General features: G+C 43.4%; 1 protein-coding gene across 3 annotated transcripts in view; it reads right to left on the reverse strand.

Annotated features, from left to right (window-relative positions):
* ttn.2 (titin, tandem duplicate 2) overlaps positions 1-17,398 on the reverse strand; it is a 246,500-nt gene that overhangs the window by 66,945 nt on the left and 162,157 nt on the right. For all 3 annotated transcript variants that reach the window (XM_044216152.1, XM_044216154.1, XM_044216153.1), the window contains 28 exons: positions 17,075-17,374; positions 16,611-16,919; positions 16,300-16,526; positions 15,877-16,191; positions 15,269-15,383; positions 14,749-15,057; positions 14,449-14,630; positions 14,068-14,197; positions 13,732-13,883; positions 13,198-13,345; positions 12,876-13,096; positions 12,062-12,158; positions 11,530-11,826; positions 10,258-10,557; positions 9,387-9,701; positions 8,796-9,019; positions 7,609-7,759; positions 7,217-7,498; positions 6,592-6,894; positions 4,555-4,860; positions 3,895-4,176; positions 3,155-3,342; positions 2,265-2,376; positions 1,960-2,098; positions 1,150-1,313; positions 910-1,061; positions 577-733; positions 124-405 (listed from right to left, as the gene is read on the reverse strand). In XM_044216152.1, the coding sequence (XP_044072087.1) occupies positions 124-405; positions 577-733; positions 910-1,061; positions 1,150-1,313; positions 1,960-2,098; positions 2,265-2,376; positions 3,155-3,342; positions 3,895-4,176; positions 4,555-4,860; positions 6,592-6,894; positions 7,217-7,498; positions 7,609-7,759; positions 8,796-9,019; positions 9,387-9,701; positions 10,258-10,557; positions 11,530-11,826; positions 12,062-12,158; positions 12,876-13,096; positions 13,198-13,345; positions 13,732-13,883; positions 14,068-14,197; positions 14,449-14,630; positions 14,749-15,057; positions 15,269-15,383; positions 15,877-16,191; positions 16,300-16,526; positions 16,611-16,919; positions 17,075-17,374 (6,159 nt within the window). The remainder of the gene's footprint in view (positions 1-123; positions 406-576; positions 734-909; positions 1,062-1,149; positions 1,314-1,959; positions 2,099-2,264; positions 2,377-3,154; positions 3,343-3,894; positions 4,177-4,554; positions 4,861-6,591; positions 6,895-7,216; positions 7,499-7,608; positions 7,760-8,795; positions 9,020-9,386; positions 9,702-10,257; positions 10,558-11,529; positions 11,827-12,061; positions 12,159-12,875; positions 13,097-13,197; positions 13,346-13,731; positions 13,884-14,067; positions 14,198-14,448; positions 14,631-14,748; positions 15,058-15,268; positions 15,384-15,876; positions 16,192-16,299; positions 16,527-16,610; positions 16,920-17,074; positions 17,375-17,398) is intronic.

Below are 17,398 nucleotides of genomic sequence, written 5' to 3' on the forward strand. Positions count from 1 at the left end.
ATAACTAAATGTATCATATCAATCACAGCAAAGATTGATTATCCTCACCAAATAGTTCAGAGCAAATACATGTAAAAGTGATAAATCACACTCAAGCTAAAAACCGTTCTTAACCATTCTTACCAAGGACTAGCACAGTGCACGTAGCGGTCTTGGATCCGACCGAGTTCTCTACAGTTAGGGTGTAGTCTCCACAGTCACCACGATTACAGAACCTCATCTCCAGCTTGGTGCCTTCCTGGTTGGTCTCAATGTCAGCCCTGGTGGGCACCTCAGCGTCATTCTTCTTCCAGGTGACAGTGGGGAATGGGACGCCTTTGATGGTGGCCATCAGAGTGATGTGAGTGCCGGCCATGGCCTTCACCTCTCGGGTCATCCCGGCATCCAGAATCAGCTCTGGGGGCTCTGAGGGGGCAACAAGGGTGTAGAAGAAGGACATGAGAGATATTAATAGGTGAACTAGTGAGAATTACTGGTCATGAACACTGTAATGTCACATTTGATGTACATAGCATTTCTTAAATCAAAGTTATAAGGTGGTTCAAATAATACTGAACCACTGAAATGATGACTCACCAAGTCTGTCCTGCACTCTGATTGGCTCCTTCAAGTTAGCTGGGTCAGACTCTCCGGCAGCGTTAACAGCCATGACTCTGAAGCGGTACAGAGCACCATCATCCAGGTTGATCACCTTAAATTTGGTCTCCTGGCAGGAGTCTGGAGTCTGGTTTACCTGAGGAAAGCAGCAGGACAAGAACTCCAATATCACATAACACTAAAGATTTAGTGAGATTAAGAAGATGCAGTGCGACGGTTAAGGGGGTCCTTAAAATCAAAGGGTAATTCCTCTGGGCAAATTTCATGGTAAGCTTCCTGTTAGATTTCATGGTAATTGGAGAACTATCTCACCTTGGACCACTCCTCCTCTCCAGCCTTCTGAAACTCCAGCAGGTATCCGAAGATCTTTCCTCTGCCGGTGTCGGTGGGCGGCTGCCAGGACAGAGTCACTGACTCCTTGGTGAAGTCAATGACCTGGAAGTTCACCGGTGGACCGGGTTTCACTGTGGCAAAGGACAGGTAGGAATTTCTGTAGTGAGCTGATACAATAATAGCAATGAAATGAAGTGTTGTTGTAAAAGGTGAACCTACCGATGGGATCTTTGGCAAAGACGGGTTTGGATGGTGGGCTCGGGTCTCCGGCTCCCACCTCATTCTCAGCGCTGACTCTGAACTCGTACTCACAGCCTTGCAGCAGCTCCGTCACCCAGAACTCCACCTTTGGATGGATTCTCTCTGTGTTGCAGCGCACCCATCTGGAAGCAGAAACAGTAACAGCTAATTTATTAGCCACTGAGAAACATGTTCATATTCTATTTTGATGCCTTACTATTTCACAGTTTATGGGGTTTGTAAGGGGTAAGATGAAATCTGGAGTTTTTAAGCCATGTTATCTTAATGTAGCGACTTAAGTAACCTCTGTAATTATCTGGACATAGCAAAATAAAGCTCAGTTTTAGTTTTCTTAAAAAGTCTTATCCCAAGATACTGATTTCATTATACTGTTTTGCGTAGATTTGCTGCTTTTAAATATCTATATCTATCTTTTTTGCTCTGACAAAATAAGACATTTGAAGAGATTCGTTTTTTTAAACAACAAAAAAAATCTCATTAATTGCAGCTGTAGCGTAGATACCCAACAGTTTAGTGGTGATCAGGTTGCAACTGTTTAGATGTTTCAGATACAACTGTTTCTATGTTGCATTGTTTGTTTACTTATTTTTAGAAACAATCGTTGAGGCCACAAAGTGAAACTTTAAGATTTTCGTTTTCCTCAAAAGTCAGTTTGCCAGCTTCATTGCGTCAGCTCATTTGTGATGTAGACAGAGAGAGACTAAGACTGGGGACATACCTTCACCCTCCAAACAACAGAAGATTGTAGTGCTGTGTGTGTTTGTGTACCTGTTGGCCATAGTCTCCTTCCTCTCCACGATGTAGCCTGTGATTGGTTTTCCTCCGTCAGCAGGTGGCTCCCAGCTAATGAGGGCGGAGTCATGGTAAATCTCCTTTACTGTGGGCTGTTTAGGAGCATCGGGCACCTCTGTAATGGAAACAAACAAACATAGTCCCACTGATCAGACACTGCGGGATGCGTGATCTTTACTACCTGCTGCTCTTGGTTTAACAACACTTCCAGAATGGATTCCTTGGCAGGTTATGTGTCCCTCTCTGAATGTTTCTCTGTCACTGTGTTTGTCAGGACTTACTGAAGATGTCTCTAGCCTTGGTCTCTGCAGACAGCAGGGGGTCGCTGATGCCATAGATGTTCTGAGCCATGATCCTGATGATGTACTCACGACCCTCGATCAGCTTTGGCACCTTGAGTAACAGACAGCAGGAGGCATATGTCAGTACTGAGGAGTTACTGTCATGTTTTTGGCTGTGTATTGTAGTTGTGTTGTAGATGTGTAAGTTGACATCAAATATCTCGTCAGATTCCTAATCTTGTTGACCTATTCTTTGATCAGATACTTACTATTTTCAAAATGTCATCAGTTTTAGACTAAATTGTATTTAAGTTATTATATGGCTGCCTGTGTTTAGACAACATTTAACATTTGAGAACTTTGAACTCTTTTGTTAAATGAAAAAAGGGCTTTAAAGTAAGGTACCAAAAAAGTATTGTTTTCACATCAGTTCAGAAACTCATGTATTGTAACAGCACTAGTATCAATACATTTTTAAGCAATACCCAGTCCTAGTTATGTTAAATTATTAAGAATACAATCATTTACTGCCCTGTCTGTATTGTAGTTATTTTAGTATAATTGTGTGTTCATATGAGAATATATCATTATACAAAATCAAACCAGTGTCCATTGGATTTTTACCCATTTTTATACCTAAAATCAGCATCCGGAACATGATCTGGTATATATTTATAGTTAATGAGCCCGTTGATTCTTTGAGGTCATTTCTAAATTGCTGATGACTGAAATGAGATATAATTGTTTTTCTTTACTTATGTCTTTTTCTTTTTTTGTTCTTTAATTGTCATTTTCTCGCTTGCATGTGAATAGTTTAACTCTGCCAACGGTCCAACAGGTTTTCTCTAGTTAAACTTTTCCTCTGAGCATTTCAGCGCTGATCTGCCCACCTTGCAGGTGGTCCTGGTGCAGGACGAGGTGACGGGCATCCACAGGTCTCTGTTGGTGTCTCTCTTCTCGATGATGTAGTTGGAAATGGCGCAGCCTCCATCATCCAGAGGAGGTTTCCAGGAGATCACCATGTAGTTCCTGAAGACCTCATTGAACACCACGGGGCCCTCTGGAGGCTGAGGACGGTCTGAAAGGAGGAAGCATTTATACAGGTCACTTTTTATACAGGTTATACCAAATTTAAAAAACCTTCTTTTTTTAAAACATTTTCATTGGGTTTTAAAATTTGGAAACATCTCTGAGTACGGTACATAGAGTACTGATACCGTTTTCTGTTTATCGTTTGAACTTTGAATTTCGAGTCATACCAGCTCAGCACTCTTCTTTCCCTCTCGAGTTTGTATTTCCTAAATTTAACATCCTTCATTTCTAGTCTAAATCCTGTTATTGGATCCATTGTATGCTTTATAGTTAACGTGAGTTCTTTGTTTCCCACCAAAGCTAGAATTTGATAATCCTTTCATCTCTATATCCTTCATCTTGCTTTATAATATGAACTGCACCAATAGGGGAGCGGTCTGAGCTGTGACATATAGAAATATCGTTGCAGATTTGGCAGGACATTCCTCCTTGTGCTGTATATCTCGTTTTACGAAGACAAAAAAGTTTCTTCAGTGATGATTTTTAAAACACTCAAACCTGCATGGATATTCAGAGTTTCAGTGGAGCAGCGACTCACCGACCACAGTGATGGTGCAGATTCCTGTGCGAGTCCCGGCGGCGTTCTCCACACTGACGCAGTAGCGGCCGCTGTGTTCTCTCTTGGCCTTGCTGATGTTGAGGCTGAGGTGGCGGACGGTGCTGTGGAGGCCGATCTCTTCGCTTGCCTTCAACTCCTCCTCGTTCTTTGTCCAGGTGATAGCCGGGGCCGGTTTGCCGCTGTAGCAACCTGACAACGTGCAGGTGTCTCCCACCTTCACCATCATCTTGTCCCTGAAGTCCAGGTCCAGAGTGGGTGGTTCTGAGGTGTGAGGAGGGACAACAAGCCTTTTTACAATAGCTGCTGACAAAGGGATGCTGCCAGAAACCCGGTTCTGAATGGGGATTGGTTCTAATACAGTAAAACCCCAAGTATATTTAATAGGGTTTCTGAAATGTATTCTTTACTCTATGGGGATGTTGAAGGGTCCCTAAACATCTGTGTTGCTGTTGGGAAAATAAACGTCTCAATGTAAAAGTTTAGCCTTTATTGTCCTCTTGACATTTGTGCAATTGCAAGTTTAATATTGTTGGTTATCGTATCGGTATCGGCCGCGACAAACATAGTTATTATTACTGACTCTGAAATTCTATGTCTGTGCGTTTTTCATCAAATAAAAGAGGTTGTTGCGTCACTCACCGAGCTCGTCCTTGCACTGGACAGGTTTGGTGGCGAAGGAAGCTTTGCCCTGTCCCACCTGGTTGATGGCAGAGACTTTGAACTCGTGGCTTGAGCCGTCCTTCAGTCCTGTCAGTGTGAACTTCCTGTCCATCAGCTTGTCCTCTCCACCTACTCGTGTGAAGTTGTCCCGGCCGATCATGCGAGACTCGAGGACGTACTCGGTCACCTCAGCGCCGCCGTCATACTTGGGCGGTCTCCAGGCGACAGAGATAGAGTCCTTGGTAATTGCGGTGATGATCAGGTCCTCTGGACGTTCCGGGACGGCTGGAGGAGACACAAACACAAAGGTGATGAGACATATTAAAGGACAATTCCTGTGTGGTCGTAGTTTTAGCTGTTCTTTCTGTTTCACATCGAATGTCAAAGGTTTTAAGGTCTTCACCAGTTTAAGAATATTTCCTCTCTCTACTTCAGCTTGGAGTAAATACTCTGAACCAAATTCTGAATGTGACGAGTTCCTTGTAGTAAGAAGACAGCAGCAGTTTAAGACTGAAACAAATTTAGATTCATAGATATGTTTGAGTTTAAAATCTGTAGTTTAGTTTAGACCCTGGTCCATTTTTAATTATGCTGTCAGAATTAACATTCAAATGATGGAAAGCATATAAAACAAATGTTCTGGTAACGCGTTATTTTATGGGTCCCATAGTTTCAAATAATTTTCTAGAAAGTAAGTGATGGTTAAATCTAAATTCATCCATTTTCATTCAAGGAATTTTCTCTGCAAATCAACAACTGCTTATAAACTCAACACAACTCACTAAACTCAAACAACCGTCTCAGAACTTCGTCTCTATTTAGTATCTGCAGTATTTCCTGCAAACTTCAAGGAAATTATGGACCTGTAAATTAAGCAAATTCGAGTCCTTTGAAAATGTTTGTACCAATCTTGAGGTTTTTTGCAACTTGCTTCAAAATAAATGAGATTTTGAACCTCACTCTTCACACTGTCTGTTTTCTGAGTCTGAATCCTGCATCCTAAAATCAGTGAGATACTGTATGTTCTCAGCTTTCACTGGCTAAAGAGACAGAATTACTACAGTTTCTTTAAAAACAGGAGCTACAACTTGAATATAGCCAGTCTTTAGATATTAGACAGTCCAATTAATTACTTAAAATGACCATTTGAATTTCTTTGTTATATATGTAAATATATATATAAAAATTGTATATATACACAAAATATTTGTGTCTTATGTGATTATTTGCTTAAAGTATTCAGATGGTTTTCTACAGTATTTAAGAAAAGATCAAACCAGATCTGTTCATGGCGATCTTCAATTATTCTGAAAGTTTTTTTATGTACCCAACAAGCATTGATTTTATTAATACTTGGAATTGGAAATAAACAGATTGCCCATATTCATGTTTTTAAAAATGCTTAAATGTGATGCTTTTTATCATGAAACCCTTTCCTGTGTCTCAGATGTTTGGGGGGAATTCCTCAACTAGCTGAACCTATTTTAAAGTATTTGCATCAGTCTATATTATCTTTTATCCATTTCATTAATTAAGTAGGTGTTCTTTTTGAGGAAGGAAGGAAGGAAGTTTTTCCTTGCCACTGCCGCCAAGTGCTTGCTCATGGTGGGATTTGTTGGGTCTCTGTAATTAATAATATAAAGAGTTCGGTCTAGACCTGCTCTATAGGAAAAGTGCGGAAATGAAATAACTTCTGTTATGAATTGAATGGTTGTAAATATGAAATTAAGAGATTTCAAGACTATTTTAAGAAAATACTCAGAAAAATCATATGGTTTTTCTACAAAAAAGTTCAATTACTTCATTGAAAATTTTTCAAAATCGCATCTACTCCTTCTCCCTCATGAGAAAATCCAGAATCTATGAATATACAATACGAGGGGGGACTTTAAGGATTCGGAAAATTAGATCAGAGCTGCAAGAGACGTTCTGTACAGACATTTTCACAGCTCTTTGCTGACTGTATGACTTTATTTTTTAAAAATAATATTTTAGGTTGTTGTGTGTCTAACTTACAGATAGGGTCCTTGATGAGAACCATCTTGTCGGTCTCGATGAAAGGTCCCATGCCAATGATGTTCTCGGCTGCGATCCTGAAGAAGTAGCCCTTGCCGTCGATGAGTCCCTGCACCACAGCGTTGTTCCTCGTCACCGTGTAGGACACCGAGGTCCAGCCCATGCGGTCCGACTCCCTCTTCTCGATTATGTAGTTGGTGATGGCCGAGCCGCCGTCGTCCTCGGGGGAGTACCAGGTCAGCTTGCAGGAGTCGTTGGTCAGATTCTCGCCAGCGAAGGGAAGACCGACCGGTCCCGGGACGTCTGGAGGGAGGAGGGAGGATACACCTTACAAACACACAGGGAATCAGGGGATCTGGGAGCTCTAACTTTGAAGTTGTATTTTGTTTTAAGTGGGTCTACAGAGGTGGAAAGTTCAAATTTTACTTTGTTAAGCATATGAAATGTCTGGATATGTATGTTCAGGTATATCTACATGCCTATACTGTAGGCACTGTAGTGCAGTTCTTATCTCGTGACCCGATTTCAGCCGATTTATTTGAGTCTGGGTTTTTTATAAACACATTTTTGATAACTGTGCATCTTTTTAAAAGATTCCTCCATCATCCTGGTTGGGTTGACTCACCCAGGACCTCGACGATGATGGCCTTCTTCCTCTCTCCTCCCTCGTTCTTGGCGCTCAGTGTGTAGATGCCCTGGTGTTGGCGTCTGCAGTTCTTGATGACCAGTGAATTAGAGATGCCCGTCGTCTCCACCGCGGCCTCTTTGGGCACCTCGCCGTCGTCTCTGGACCAGGTGATCTGTGGGGCGGGTTTACCGGACACGTAGGCGATGATGCGGATGGTGCCACCGGCGTGGACCACGATCTTCTCCTTCACTGAGGCATCCAGATCCATCTCAGGAGGAACTGGACGAGAAGGTGTGGATTTGTATTTAATAAAATGTTCTTAAAGTTTTACCATCAGAAACATCACTTGACGTGCCCACAGTTGAATGTTGGGTGGATCAGATTCTTACTCGTTCTGTCTTTGACCTCGATCAGCTCAGACACGAGTCCTGGATCTCCCACTCCGGCGGCGTTCACGGCTCGGACTCTGAAGCGGTACAGACCGCCTTCCTTCAGGCCGGCCACCACGAACTTGGTTCCTCTGATCTCTGTGTCCTTCGCCTGGAGAGAGACGAGAGGACGATCAGTGCTCACACAAACTCAGCTACAACTTTTTTCAGACTTTGCCGATTCAGTGTAATGAAAACTTAACAGGACTGTTGTTAATGTCTTTATATTTCATATTTTATTACAATCTGATTGTTGAAGAGGTCCGGATGATGCTCTGGAAGCCTCTAGTATTTTTCTACTTTGATAACTGATATATATTTTGTTGATGTGCTCTTTATTAACTGAAGGTTTATTTTCAACTAACCTGAAATGACTAAAAACTACCACTGTTCTACTATAGATGAGAGGTAAGTCTTTGCATTTTTAGTCTGCCATAAAGAATGAGGGAAAACTTTTCTCTGATCCTTCTTGGCTTTAGCAAGCATGACGACGCTACTTTTAGAGTTAAATTTAATGTCGTACTTCACACCATAACTCTGAGCAGCTACTGGAAGCCAGTACCTATAGGTATTTTTACTTAAAGATCTCCTCCAGACATGTTTATGATAATCTGCTTTAAAAAATAATTTGTCTGATTTTTTTTTTCCACAAAAAAGTTTTATTAACTAGTTAAAAATGAAAAAGTTCATGTCCTCCTTCTCCCTCATTGAGAAAATCAAGAATCTATGAATATTCAAATAATTTCAAAATTTTAACAGCTGAGCACAAGATGTCTCCTGCTCCACTGGAGAGTCCATCCTCAGTGTTCATGTTTCCACATCATACTTGTGCCAGTTTCCTACTGGACCCTGATTAGCTTCCAAATAGTCAATAGGCAATAGACGTCACAGAATCCTGCAGGTACGTCCAGGTGCTAAACATGTAATGTGAGCTCAACAACATCACAGTGAAGGAACAATAACAAAAACACCTTTCTGAGTGGAGGAGGGCTTTAAAAAAAAGAGTGACAGAAAACTGGTGTCGGTTAGATGTTTGCAGCTATACAGTTGTTGTAAGTCGACATACAAAAATAACAACTCGTCCTCGATCAACATCTTCCTTCGATGGACATGACATCAGTGACACTGCCTCAGCAGTTGTTTTTTACCTTCACCCAGCTCTCCTCGCTCTCGGGCTCCTTCTCCTCCTCATCGACGCTCAGCAGCAGCTTCCTCTGAGCCTTCTTCTCCTCCTCCTCCTTGTTCACTTCCTGGAACTCCACGATGTAGCCTGTGACCTTTGACCCTCCGTCCACCAGAGGAGGGATCCACTCCAGCTCCACCGTCGACTTCGTCCAGTCTATCACCTTCGGAGTAGGTGGACCCGGAGGCTCTGCACGCGCACACACACGCACACACACGTTTAAAGACTTCAAGGTTCATTAATGACCTTAGAAATAGTAGTTTGACTAAAAACTGTTAGCACAAGGCTCTCTTACTGGAAATTTTCCAGAGCTTTTAGTCACATCTTGTGCAGATGAAGGCCACAAAATCTGTCTGAAAGTTGTGGAAAACATCCTGTATGTGGACCTTGTGCTAACAATTCAAATGTATACAGGTGATCAAGGTGATGAGTATCAAGTTGGTTTGTCCTTGTTTTGATAATAAAATAAAAGCCAAACTCATCAGTCCGTTGAAGTGTTTTAGCTGACTGATCCACTGACTATAATGTCCTGTAACAGTGAAAACATCTTTCTTACTGATGGGGTCTCTGCAGAGTACGGGGTCAGAGGGCAGGCTGGGCAGACCGCAGCCGGCGGCGTTGACAGCGGTGACCCTGAACTGGTACATGGCGCCGTCCAGCAGGCCGGTGACGTCCCAGTTGTTGCCCAGCGGCAGGGCTCGGATCGGGTCACGGGTGACACGGGCCCAGCGCTTGGAGGTGGTTTCCTTCTTCTCGATGATGTAGCCGGTGATGGAGGAGCCGCCGTCGTATTTGGGCTCGTCCCAGTTGACGGTCATTGACTCCAGACAGACGTCCGTTACAGTCGGTTTCTCACACTGACCCGGGACGGCTGCAAGAGGACAGGACAGTCATCAATAATCAATACATCAGCTGTAGGAATTAGATAACGATGTGTTATTGATCTCTACAGGTGTTTCACTTTGGCTGTTTAAGCCACTGTATACTTTTATTTTAACTTTATTTTACCAGGAAGTCCCATTGAGCTGAAAAATCTCTTTTACAAGAGAGACCCGGCCAAGGTCGCAGCTGTACAAAATCACAAAATACGTGGCTCAATAAGATCTGGGCGGTTATAAAACAAATGAATGCGTGTTGGGGTTTTGGCGTGCTACTTCTCAGTTAACCGCATGGTTCATCGTTAATGATCTCTTCTTCTACTATAAGCATCATGTATCATATATGTTGGAACAAGCAGAAAATATACTGTATGTGTTGTTAACAGTCTGAAGATAAGGATTTTTTCTAAGGAAAAATCAGATATAAGAGATACAATACAGACTAATGTGGATTACGGACTAAAATTTAACTGTAATACAGACGTTTTTAGTGTGTAGATGATGAAACTGAAGACAGCTGACAGGACAGGCAGACTGATCTGGACTTACTGAAGAGGTTTCTGGCTTTCTCCGGCTCGCTGACCAGCGGTGGACTGACTCCGAACTTGTTCTGGGCCATGACTCTGAACTCGTACTCGTGGTTCTCCGTCAACCGGGTCACCGTGTAGGCGCACTCCTTGGGGTCATTGGAGACGTGGACCCAGGACTTCCTGTTGTCCTCGCGCTTCTCAACCACATAGTTGGTGATCTTGGATCCACCGTCGTCTGTGGGAGGGTTCCAGGCCAGGCCAATCCTCTCTGCAAACACCTCGGTGAACTTCATTGGTCCGACAGGTGGGCCGGGAGGTCCTGCAGGGGGAGGGAAGGTGAGTCACATTTGTTTTATAATAAAACATTCATGTAGCCTCAACATGGGAAGATATCGGTCTCTTTACATTGGAAAAGCTGCAACCAACTGATACGTTTAGCTTTTTTACTGGATAAACCACTTCAACCATGATCGCTTATCAAACCTGTCATCAATCGATTTGTTGATTTTAATTAAATGGTAATTGATCGTTTGCTAATAACCTTTGCATTCTCACACAGCACATGTAGAGTTTACAATGATAACGTGGCACATTTACCATAAAATTCACAGTAATTTTTGAAACAATGGATCCTCGATTTCATACAGAAGTAAACTAACTACTACTACTACTAACTAACTCTTGGGCATAGAAGTAACGACAGGTAACTTCTGTTGGTAGTGAGCTAGTTACACAGACATGCTTACTATTGCAGCTTATATTAGAGCAGATAAACACACTGTTTGATCCATTGCTTACACTTTTGTAACAGTGCACATGTCTTACTACAGCTGCATGTACACCGCTTCATCATGTGACACACCTGCTGTGACTAGTTACTGTTGCTAAGTTATTATTGGACAATCACTGTTCGGTGTTAAACGTACAGTTCACTCAAAATCAACATATGTCTCATCTCACCTGTAGAGCCGTTTATCCAGCTAGATTGATCATAGAGATGTCTGCATTGTTTGAATATAATGGGACTATGTGTCACTCGGCTTGTGGAGCTCAAAGAGCCTAAAAAATACATTTGAAAAACTCAGCAGCAACGTCTCTTTCCAGAAATCAGGACCCGGTTACTGAAGATAGTCCACAGATTTGTTGTGAGCAGTTTCATTTAGTTCCTACATGAAACTGCTCACAACAATCTCTTCGGCCGATATGGATGGATAAATAACACTACAGGTTTTAGTTTTGATTTTGGGGTGAACTGTCCCTTTAAGAGATCTTAAGTGTTTGTGTTTCTCACCAAGCACGGTGAGCTTGATGTCCTTGGTGACCGTGCCAAGGCTGTTGCTGGCCGTCAGGCTGTAGAGGGCGCTGTCATGCCTGCTGGCCTGCTGGATCAGAAGCGTGCACTTGTCCTGGGTCACCAGTTTGTTGATGTGTTGGTCGTAGTGGATGGCGGCCTTCTCCTCAGGTTTGGCCAGGCCGGCTTTCTGCCAGGTGAGCGTGGGGAACGGACAGCCGCTCACCTTCGCCACAATGCTGACATCACAGCCCTCCTCACCCTCCATGGCCTCACGCAGCTCAATGGTGGGAGCACCTGCAGAAAGAAATGAGATTCTTTATTGAAGGTCTTTCCCAGTTGTCATTCCAACTTTAAGAGATGCTCATGAGCCACTTGTAAAAAAGGTTGTGAAACTTTACAAACCCAATTTTCTGTCCACATTGGCTTAAAAATATTTAACCTTAAAACTCAGTGCTTGAACAGTCCTAGCTGAAAAAGGTGAAATAGATTTCTGAGCAGTCTGTGATTGGCTGAAGCGCCTGTCACTCACATGTCTGATCCTTGATGAACAGAGGTCCAACGGTGGTGGAGGGTCGGCTGGGTCCAGCGGCGTTCACGGCTTTTACTCTGAACTCATATTCTCCTCCCTGCAAATCAACGACAGTCAACAGTAAATCCAGGTCCGAAGGAAACTTGACTTCTTCATCACACAGTAATTCATCACAAGTATGAGAACTACAGCTGTAAGACACCACAGTAATATCTATATCAGAGTGGAACAGCAGGCTGGAATCTCAGCTTCACCTCTCCACTGGATTAATTGGTATTTCTCAAGCAGGAAAACATTAAGTGTCCATCAGTAATAACTCTTTGTCCAATTACTTTTAGGGTTCCAATTTTTGGCCCATTCTGTTTCAATTTGTATGTGACAGTAACAATGAACAATAAACTTTATTTGAATGCCTCTTTTAAAAAACAGAACTTTAAAGCACAATGTAATGACTAAACACAGAAAGAGTAGGTAAAAGAATAAAATTAAGACAAAATAAAATGAACACATACCACAATAAAACAGGTTAAAAATATGAAAAAGACTGAAAAAGAGCAACTTAACAACCCGTTTTGCTTGAACACGCCCCCTTCACAAATTAAAAAATGTATTCTCACCCAGGCTCACTGCTGCCTGGAAGGAAAAAAGTTAATCGGAAAACTGGGATATAGTGTGGAATTGATATGAAATGGGACATGACGTACAAACCCACTGGTCTATGAGCTCAACCCTGTGCTGAGAGTTACTGAGCATTAATAAAGGCACAAAGTAGTGAAGTGAGAGTGGTGGGATCGCTTGAAAGACATAGACCAACCTCCTTCAGGTCCTCCACCACAAAGGTGAGCTCCTCCACGTCTCTCTTGTTGCACTGCTTCCAGGTCTCCTTCTCCTTGCCGCTGGTGTCCCAGCTCAAACGCTCGATGATGTAATGCTTCACCGGAGAGCCACCGTTGTTTTTGGGAGGCTCCCAGCTCAGAGTGACGGTGTTCTTTGTCACCAGGTTGACCTTCAGCTTGGTAGGGGGGTCGGGTGGGTCTGAGGAGAAGGAAGAGGAAGATTAGCATTACAACAATTCCAGTAAGGTTTTGACAGTTTGTGCTGTATTTTTGTAGTTTGAATAGTCGATCTGTCCTCACAGATGGGGTCTCTGGCCCGGGCGGGTTCGGTGGTGACGGTGAACGGGCCGAATCCAAGTCTGTTCTCAGCTCGAACCCTGAACAGGTAGTCCTGACCTTCCAGCAGACCCGGCACCACGTAGGCCTGGCTGGCACAGGCTGCATTCACCTGTTAACAAATCAACCAATCCATCAGTTAATCAATCACAAACAGCACAATTTATGTTGATTTCAATTGATGGATTAAATTAAAGGGAAAATCCAGTGTTTTTCAACCTGGGTCTCATTTTCGTTATTGTAGCCATTCTGACTATAAGTCAGGCTAACTTTGTAATATCTGTCTATATCACTCAAATAAAACTAAATTCAACTAAAGTATTTTGTTTTCTAAAATAAAGAGTAATTGAACTAAACTAAACTGTAAATGGTCAGTAGTTTGACAAAATGAACTGAAAGTAAAGTAAAATGAGATGCTGAAATACTACCTGTAGAAACTGAAACTTGGTGTTAAAAGTGGAACTAGAAAAACTGAGAAATGGACTGAGCAATGTTCACCTTTGTCCAGGCCTTGTCAGTGACACATTTCTTCTCGATAAAGTAGCTCTTGATTCTCTCTCCTCCATCGTTGTCGGGGAGTTTCCAAATCAGTCTCATGGTTGACCGGCTGATGTCAGTAATCCTCAGATCCTTTGGAGGTCCAGGTACGTCTGCAGTCAGGAAAAAAGTACAGTCAGAGATCCAAGAACAACACAACAATGAACCCAACATACCGACACTCTTATACTGAAGGAACTCTGCCACAAAAGAAACACAGGCTCAGGCTTGTAGTAGAACAGTTACATTACAGATGTATGTAAGGTTGAGGTCTATATACAAACAACATAGACATACCGAGAACATTGACTCGGACGTTGACGTGTTTCTGTCCGGACTTGTTCTTGGCGGTGATGGTGTAGCGTCCAGAGTGGCTTCTCAGACTGACGGGGATGGTCACAATGGATGTGTTGTCTGTGGACTCAACCTGAATACACAAAAACAGTTTGTAAATTAAACTAAAATCCATAAAACGTGAACACACCTGATCTTGAATATACAGTTCTATAAAATGGATTACAAAAGGGTTTTCAGTAAAAAAAAAAAAAAAGAGTATCTGAAATGCTTTATTGAAAATTGCTTCACAAATACACAGTTTTTTCGCGAAGAAAAAAGTGCAATAAAAAGAAGATTTTACTGGAAAATGTAAAATTATTATGTTTCTGTGTAGGGTCTTACCTCAGAGTCCACAGGCAGTGTGTGCAGTTTGTTCTTCTTGTGCGACTTGGCTTTGCCATAATAGTCCCAGGTTACCTTGGGAACAGGGCGGCCCTTGATGGTGGCTGGGATTCTGATCGGATCTCCAGCACGGATGCACAGCAGGTCTTCGGCGATGACGTCGATGTTGATGGAAGGCGCAACTGTCGAATTAGATACACCATTGGAAACATCAGTGAAGGACAGAGAGACATACACAGAAAAACCTTTGTACAATGATGAATCTATTTGTTGAAGTTGAAACTTTAGAGTAGGACATACGCTGGATGTCCTCAACGAGAACCTCGCTGGTGCGGGGGCTGGGGTCGGACTCGCCGATGTCATTGACAGCAATGATCCTGAAGCGGTAGCGTTTCAGCTCGCGGAGGCTGGGCACAGTGAACTCAGTGGTGGGGTGCAGGGTGTCGGGGTCGTTGACCCTCACCCACTCTGATTTGCCCTCATCCTGGATCTGGATGATGTAGCCCTTGATTGGGCTTCCTCCATCCCTCTCTGGTGGCTTCCAGGACAATGTGATACTGTGCTTTGTCTTATCAGCCACCTCAGGAGCAGCAGGCATGCTTGGAGGAGCTGGAGTGGAGAGGAGCAGTTTTTAAAAATAGTATCCAATTTGGGAAAATCAAATTCAAAATACAGAGGATTTGGGATTTAAAATGACAGATCTGGTCAAAGAAGGACTTCAATTAATTGCAGTGATATTAGTTTTTTACGTTTATTTTGTTATGTAGGACTTATTTTTTTATCCAACGCTTTAAAAAGAAGCCTGTTGTTTTTTACTCACTGAGTGGATCGACAGCAAAAGCAGAGTCGGATGGTTCGCTGAATGGTCCTGTTCCTGCAGAATTGCAGGCAGCAACCCGGAACTCATACTCTGTTCCTTCGAACAGACGAGTCACCTGGGAGACACAGAGAGATGTGTGGATACGACAGACTCCTGTGACTAGCTTGCAAAAAAGACCATCCTAAAGGACTGTGACCTTCCTTTCTGAAGGTCTGCGAAAGACCTTCTTACGGTCTTTAACATACCACTTTAAAAGTCTATAATGGAATTTTCTAAAGGTTTGTGATGAACCTTCCAAACGTCTGAAACAGACGTTTTTTAAATGATGGTCTGCGACAAAGCATCCTAAGGATGTGAGACAGATCTTTTTAAATCTCTGTGACAGACCTTCCTAAAGGTCAATGATGAGCCATCCTATGGTTTACCATAAGGTTCTATTTTGGTATGTAGGAGGTTGACAAAAGTTGGGTTTAAATGTAGATCCTACACTTGCCAGGTGAGAAGTTTTTTAAGCAGTGGACCTAGAGCTGAAATACTGAAGCAATAATTTATGTTCAACATGAAAAAGTTAATTCTGTGCTAACACAGAAACAGCTCCACCAGCTCACCTGGTACTCCCAGCCTTTAACGCCCCTCTTGGTGACTGGCATCTTGTTGACTTTGGCCCAGTAGCCAGTGCCTTTCTCCCTCTTCTCTAGCCAGTAGCCGATAATCATAGAGCCACCGTTGTCTCTGGGAGGCTCCCAGGTTAGGGTCATGGAGGTCTTGGAGTACTCTGCGATGGTTGGTTTCTCTGGTGGGCCGGGAAGGCCGAATGGGTCTGTGATCCGGACTTCCTGCGTTGTGCAGGGGTCAGATTTACCGTAGCGATTCTCGGCTCTAACCTGGAACAAGTAGGTCTTGTTGGTCTCCAGGTTCCACATCTGCAGGAGAGAGAGGTGGTGTTTCAATTAGGGTCAAAAAGGGCTATAAAGGCCTATGATAACTCCGTTATCATTATTATTATTGTTGTTGTTGTTATCAGGACATACCCCGTATCTCTTCTCAATGATGCTGTTGGTAACCTCCACCCACTGTGGTTCAGGTGGAGCTTCCTGTCCCTCTTCCAGCTCCGGCTCCTCTGTCACCACGTCCTTCTTCTCAATAATGTAATTGGTCAGCTCGCTGCCACCATTATCCAACGGCGCCTCCCACTGGAGGTAGCAAGACTCCGCCTTGATATTGGACACTGCCAAATTTCTGGGTGGAAGTGGCCGGTCTGAGAGGAGAGCAAAATACAGTTATTACATATTAATAAGCACATCCTGTCTTTTCTGCCTCTCAGTGGGATGTTTTAACTCACCCAGCACCATCACAGTGATGGTGTGCTTGGCTGAGCCCATGTTGTTAGAGGCAGACACAGTGTAGCTGCCGCGGTCCCTCCTGTTGACTGCTGGAATGGACAATGTGGTCTTGCAGTTCATCCTGCCGGTCACCTCCGTCTCCATCAGCAGAGTCTCAGTGGGCTTCTCGATCACCACGTCATCCTTGGACCACTCGATCTTAGGGATGGGGAGGCCCAGGACATCAGCGGGGATCTCAATGGGCTCACCCTTCTTCACGGTAATTGAGTCACCTTTGAAGTGCTTCAGCATGTGGACCTCAGGAGCCACTTAGAGGTACAGGACGGGAACAAAACAAATCAGCACACAAAGAAAACACTAGTGCGCACCTTTAGCATCCATAAGAAATTCTACCTTGGTCCATTTCTTGAATATGAAAGAAAGATTAGGGGTTTTTAAGACCATTTCAAACATTGAGCCTTACCTTCATCGTCTTGGATAACCACAGTGAACGGGATGGATGGCTCGCTCTCTCCGATTAGGTTACGGCACTTGATCCTGAACTCATACATCCAGGACTCCTCCAGGCCCTCCACAGTCATGGTCATGTTGGGGCAGATCTCTGTGTTGCAGGGCTCGAAGGCCTGCTGGTCATGCCTCTTTTTCTCAACAAAGTAGCCGATTACAGGGCTGCCGCCATCATTACGAGGTGGCTTCCAGGTCAGTGTAATGGAGTTCTTGGTGCGTTCGGTATAGCGGAACTTCTCAGGGTAAGATGGTGGGCCTGCAGAACCACCAAAGCAACGAT

This window comes from Siniperca chuatsi, linkage group LG12 (assembly GCF_020085105.1).
Source record: "Siniperca chuatsi isolate FFG_IHB_CAS linkage group LG12, ASM2008510v1, whole genome shotgun sequence".
NCBI lineage: Eukaryota > Metazoa > Chordata > Actinopteri > Centrarchiformes > Sinipercidae > Siniperca > Siniperca chuatsi.